The sequence below is a fragment of the Pundamilia nyererei genome, unplaced genomic scaffold (assembly GCF_000239375.1).
Source record: "Pundamilia nyererei isolate P.nyererei 1_Seehausen unplaced genomic scaffold, PunNye1.0 scaffold00001, whole genome shotgun sequence".
Lineage (NCBI taxonomy): Eukaryota > Metazoa > Chordata > Actinopteri > Cichliformes > Cichlidae > Pundamilia > Pundamilia nyererei.
Genome location: NW_005187402.1, coordinates 6987637 through 6994172, shown reverse-complemented (window position 1 = coordinate 6994172; position 6536 = coordinate 6987637). Strand labels below are relative to the sequence as shown.

The 6536-nt window shown below is 42.4% G+C and overlaps 1 protein-coding gene across 2 annotated transcripts in view; it reads left to right on the top strand.

Annotated features, from left to right (window-relative positions):
• The window catches only part of ppp2r2ba (protein phosphatase 2, regulatory subunit B, beta a), a 42173-nt gene that overhangs the window by 29025 nt on the left and 6612 nt on the right, over positions 1–6536 (top strand). For both annotated transcript variants that reach the window (XM_005719610.1, XM_005719611.1), the window contains exons 2-5: positions 597–694; positions 1864–2029; positions 3906–4018; positions 6322–6499. In XM_005719610.1, coding sequence (XP_005719667.1) covers positions 597–694; positions 1864–2029; positions 3906–4018; positions 6322–6499 — 555 coding nt within the window. The remainder of the gene's footprint in view (positions 1–596; positions 695–1863; positions 2030–3905; positions 4019–6321; positions 6500–6536) is intronic.

Here is a 6536-nt window from a genome sequence, read left to right as displayed (position 1 = left end):
GTGTGTGTGTGTGTGTGTGTGTGTGTGTGTGTGTGTGTGTGTGTGTGTGTGTGTGTGTGTGTGTGTGAGAAACAGACTTTATGATATGACAATTTATCCCTGGGCTATATAATGTCTTTGAGGAGAGGAAAACCTACCTTAAGGGTAGGTGTCCGATATTTACTTTCTGGTGAACCTGTAGCTATGCAGAGATGCTTCAAAATGTAAAATACAGGCAACTGATAACTGATGTTGCTAAAACACATTAAAGCTTTTTGAATGTGTTTTGTGATGAGCAAGAGTGCGGCGGCAGAGTCCTCTAATAAGCAGAAGTGCAATTAAATAACACAGATTGGCTCACTTCAATCAGACAAGAGTCTCAATTATCATGCAGTGACTCATCCAGTGGTTTCTCCTAACCTATATTTCCTCCAAACTGGGCTGTCTGCACCGAGGAGTCCTCTATGGGACTGTCATGAGATTCCCCTCCCTTTTCTCCTGAAGTGTTTTCTAGAAGATCCCATTGAAAAAGTGTTTCCTTTTTTCTGTCAGATACTTGACAGGTTTGTTCACACTGACATTTTCTCCCCCTGTCTGCTCTGCTTCCTGTGTTGCAGCTGACATTATCTCAACGGTGGAGTTTAACTCATCGGGGGAGCTGTTGGCCACTGGGGATAAAGGAGGCAGAGTGGTTGTCTTCCAAAGGGAGCAGGAGGTAGGAAATGCCAACAATGCAGTGATAATTATGCTGTCCTTCAGCTGAAAAGGATTTGACAGCCTTAAAGCATTAACATTGGATTGTTTTTTTTTTTTTATAACTAGCAAGCAAGAGGATGTATTTCAAAAGGACAGCTGTAAATATGCTAAAAAACAAAAAGCTTTTGTTGGACCAACATTATGAAGACATGTAACAATGTGGCACAAAAGTACTGTTGAAAGCCCCAATTCGAAAATCTAGTCTGTTCTGTTACTCAACATATAATATTCCAGAATCTATGTAAATATATCATAGACTGTATAAAAAAATGGATGTGGCCACCATGAAATCGCTCATTAATTTTTCCTGTGGTATTAACATTTTAATATTACTAAAAAAAAAGTATAGCTTCCAGGTCGGGAAATGAAGTCTTCGCGGAAGTTCCTTAAACCTATCCTGCATACTGTCTGAGGGCCACCAAATGCCAATGGCTGTGGTTGCATAAAAGACTTCTGATCCTATATTTTCCCATTTTCCTACATATGGGAAATGCTAAACACTTACCTGCTGCGTTTATGGTTCATATTATGGGTCATACGGCATAAAAATTAAGTCTTTTTTTGTAAATTATTTTATCTACCCGTTAGCTCATTGGCTAACAACTGTGGTTGTTTCAGTCACAAGTTGTTAGCCAGTGAATGACCTGCCCCTCCTGGTCATATCTCATTTTTCCAAACAAGATGGTGACCCCCCCCAAAACCCTTATCTCGCAGCCTCAGAACGAGATATCATTTCCATGTAACTTTTACTATTCATCCGTAGAGGTAGGGGCTTGATGTAATTGTGTCAAACCAGAATTAGGAGAGGAGATCCCCAAATGCAAAGCTTGACTAAAGTGTTTTATTACGTTTTGTCATTGTTCTACTATGTATTTTATTCTATTGTCAAGTGTCCTTGGGTGTCTTGAAAGGTGCTTTTAAATAAAATGCATTATTATTATTGGTAGTAAGCTTCCTAAGGGGGAATTTAAGATAAATTAAAGATAAATTACATCTTTTCCAAAATGCTAGATCTAATATTGAATCATTTACACCTGTCTTATAATCACGGGAATCTAATGAAACTTTCACCAAAAAAAAAAACAAAGTCTACCTGTGCTTCACTTTCTTTTTTTTCTTCCTCTGCAGAGTAAGAGTCAGCCCCAGCGTCGTGGGGAGTACAATGTTTACAGCACATTCCAGAGCCATGAGCCAGAGTTTGACTACCTGAAGAGTTTGGAGATTGAGGAGAAGATCAACAAGATCAAATGGCTTCCTCAGCAGAATGCAGCATATTTCCTGCTTTCCACCAACGGTCAGTACACCTAAGGTGCTGTAAGAGCAGCACAACTATCAGAATGGTCAAAAGAACCAATAATCTATCACTGGAGTAGGGGTGGGCGATAGAAACGATATACGATAGAAACGATATAAATTTGGCCAACGATAAAGATTTTGACTACACCGCTCTATCGTGATAGCGCATGTTGATGACGTCATCAAGCAGCGCCTGTTTTGGTCGAAAGCATCGCAGCTATTGCATTTGTCCCTAACCACCAGAATCCCTCACGTTAACTTTTATCGAATGGAAAAAAGTTGGCGTTCATTCCCCAGCTTCACTGCGCTAATGTTATGCTAACATAGCTGTGTCGCTAGCAATCACGTAGCACAACATTATATACCAGGTAGTCCAACTTCAGTAACCCTGCAAACACCAATGCTGTTTAGTTTTCTGTCTTCATTTATGTTCGAAGTGGTAGCAGAGCTGTACGTTTGAATTAGTTTCAAAAATCTCTCAGTCAGAACATGGTATGTCATGTTTAGGTGGAAACTAGCGAGCTAACTTCCTGTTAACTTCTAACTCCGTTAAATTTAATAAATTCTGTTTTCATGGATGCCTGGATGTTAAACTTAATTGTTACACCTGGTAAAGCAGCATCGCTGATGATTTTATTAAAGATGAAAGAATTTAGACCGTTTTTAACTCTGTGTTCGTTTGACTTTGGGACCTGAAGTGGACGGAGTTTTGGACCCAGATTACTCCGCGAAGCTCCTCACTACGGCAGCCGTAATGCTCTGACAATCCATCAAGCAGTGTGGCTTACCAAAGTTGTACTAAAACATTTTTTAACAGATTTCTGCACGCCAAAATCGGTTCAAGGTCAGTAAGCACAACCAGAATTCATACATAAGGCACACTCTCGATTTTTGAGAAAATTAAAGGATTTTAAGTGTGCCTTATAGTGTGGAAAATACCTTATACAGAAGAAAATAATATATCGCAATATATATCGTTACCGCACGTGCTTCAAATTATACCGCGATAGGGATTTTAGGCCATATCGCCCAGCCCTACACTGGAGTATGTTTACATGTGAGCTAGTGTTATTAGTCAGGTACTGTGCAAAATGATTCATTCGTCACTTTGCAGAATGCTCAGATTTGCAGTTGATGTAAAAGGAGGTGTGATGAATATCACTTGACAGTGTCTTTTTGACTTTTTGGGAGAACACAGTGTTGCTTGTTTTGCTTGGGTGAGCAAGTGTCACCTGCAGAAGAGTTTCAGATTAAGGGCTTCATGCATGGCTGTCACAGCAGGGCCACATATTAAGGCATGTGCCACCACACATGCCGTACATGTACGAGAGCCACAGCAGACAAGTACACACATCAGCTGAGAGACGTCTTGCAGATTGTGGGCTTCACGCATGGCTGCTACAGACGTGCTTGCGGTGGCTGGAGCAGATGGTGGAGAGTCCTGTGGCGATGGCCTCGCTGCTCTGACACCGGCATCGCAGCGGAAATTAAGAGGGGAGAGGAAAAAAAAAAAGCAGACAACCTGACTGCGGCTGCCATCCACTTCAGTAGACCGAGAAGATGAGATGTAACCGATGTTTATATGATGCAAAAATTGAAAAGCAACCCAGATGGCTTTTCCAGGGTGTGGGAGGGGAGGGGCGAGGGTATAAACAGCAGCAGGGAAATTAAGTCAACTTGTAGATTGATATCGGTGACATCAGAATCTACGCAGGAGTCGCCATTCATCATCCTTGCTGGCTTCTGCCCAGCTACTTGCCAGATTGTATCCCCAGCCCCCCGCATCCATCTTGTATCTGAGATTCACTCTGCTGAGCCGTGATCTAACTGTATTTTGTGTATGTCTGTGCGCCTGTGTGACGTGTCCACCTCAGACAAGACAGTGAAGCTGTGGAAGATCAGTGAGAGGGATAAGCGCCCTGAAGGCTACAACCTGAAGGATGAGGACGGACGGATCCGAGACCCATCCACCATCACCACTCTACGGGTATGTGAAACTGTTGAGTGTCACAACACCCATGATGTCACATACACTGCGGTGAAAATAAGCTGCGACTAGATTACACTCACTTTATTAGACAGTGCACAACATTTGAATGGAATGAAAACATTGCATCGATGGCACTACTTTGAATTAGTCCACAATGAAATGGACTGCAATTTATGGACGTGAAAATTAGAGTCAGTGATGGCAGAGTTTTTATTCTCTGTCACTAAAAACCACAGATTTTCTATTTGAGGGGAGGCTGGATGACCCAACGAGACTGCGGTAAATCTGACAAAAATGAAATATTTGAAGCCATGCATCAGTGGTCCGGGTGGCTTAAGACTGAAAAAACTACTATAGAAAAAAGTAAAACATGACAATTTACTGCCACTATATCCATAAATAACAAAAATGAAGAATATTTGTGCTCTGTGGAGGCTGAGATAGGCTCCAGCGCCCCCATGACCCAGATAACAGAGGGTAGATGGATGGAGAACTATTTATTTATTTATGCATGGATATCAGAAATATTTAAGAATATTTGTGGTGCTCAGTTTAAAAACGAAATTAAAAGCATCACCTAGCAGTAGCATCTTTCATTTAACCTTTTGGTAGATTCCTGTTTTACAGATCCCACAACTGCTGCTTGTAACCCAGGCTCACGTATTTTGAATGAACCAGCGTTTCTGGAAAGACCTGCACATGGAATCCAAGCAAGAAGAGTTCAGATAAGCTGATTAAGTCAAAATTTAGCATTCAGCCTTTTATGCTATGATAGCCTTTAATCCAGCATAAACTTCTTAGTGACATATGCTGCACGCCTGTGTGTGTCACAGTTGTTTTTTCATTTGTGATCAGTTTCAGTCCCGATAAATGAGAGTCTGACACCAACAAAGCAACCTGCTATCTTTGGACTCTTTTGAACTTCTGGCAGAAGAAATTGAGAATGAGCGATCAATATGTGCGCTGAGATGAACACCGTGAAGGGATCATCCTCTCTCTCTCTCTCTCTCTCTCTCTCTCGTTTTTATCACTCCGCTACCTATTTAATTTTCACACAAAAGAGGGCACACACAGACACACAGGACTGTGTCTGTGTGTGTCTGCCATTGCAGATTAGTGCTGTGTTCAGCGTGTCTGTCCCTCTTTGTCTGGCTGGCCAGGGGATCATAGCAACCTGGAGGACAGGCCGGGACTGTGGCAATCCTGTTTAGAGGCTGTGAAATCTCAGCAGGGGGAGAAAGCAGAGGAGGAGAGGGAGGAATTCACTAATATTCATCCTAGAATTCATACAATGATTTAAAGTTTATCATTCAGTATCTCATAAAGACATATATAAAACATTATAACCTACTGATTTACTTTGAAGTATTATTTTTAAGGCAGAAATGTATAAATATATTATGTTACAAAGACAATCAGATCACAGCGAATCTGCAAGGGGCAAGCTGAACGGCACAACTGTCAGTGTTCGGGGGTTATGGGTTAATATGTTCTGTGTCTCTCTGGACAGCCAGTGAAAGACATGGAAATAAAGTGACATCCACGGAGATACAGCAGCCTGCTGGGCTGCCATGTCTCTGTCAGTGCCAGCAACGGACGAGAGAAAAAGGGAAGAAGCAGCCGATTTGTTCTCCTCGCTCCCTCCCCTCTCTTCTCTTTGTCTGGGTTTTATCTGGCCAACGGGGGGCTGCATGCAGACTGGTACTGGGCTTCTTTGAAGCCCGAGCAGCAATGTGCAACTCTGGGTTCTTGTGTGTCTGCGTGTGTGTGTCTGTGCAAGCTTGTCTTAATTCTGCAGAGTTCAGTTATCATTCCTCAGCAGGGCCTGCCGATGCCCTCGGGCCATGTCTTTTTTTCCACCTCCTTCGATTTCTCTCCATTTTCTCTTTCTCCATGACACACACACACACACACACAAACAAGAAAGCGGGAGTGACTTGGAGAAAGAGAAGGAGGCGTGATTACTGGGTAGCTGTGTAGCAGAGAGATATTTGCGGTCTGATTGAACCAACTCATCAAGCAGCCCTTGAGCTTCTGTGTCATTAAGATTTGCGGAGTAAATGTCAAATAAATCCCCGGAGTCATCCGATTGTGCCTCACACACAGACACACACAAAACTGCCCAAATGGTCCTCACTAAAATATCTGGACAATCACACACACCGACACAAGTATAGACACAGATACACTCACAGAAGGCCAGCCTAGTAATTACTACCCTCAAAAACCTCAAGCTGATTTTCCTATTCTTGCATATTTGTCTGCATTACTTTACATTTTCCCTTAAATGTTCACTCCAGGTGCCGGTGCTTCAGCCTATGGATTTGATGGTCGAGGCTACAGCCAGACGGGTGTTCAGCAACGCCCATACCTACCACATCAACTCCATCTCTGTCAACTCCGACCTTCAGACCTTCATCTCCACCGATGACCTTCGGATAAACCTGTGGAACCTGGAGATCACCGACCGCAGCTTCAGTATCCTCTTGTTCTGTTTTTTTTTTTTTTTTTTTTT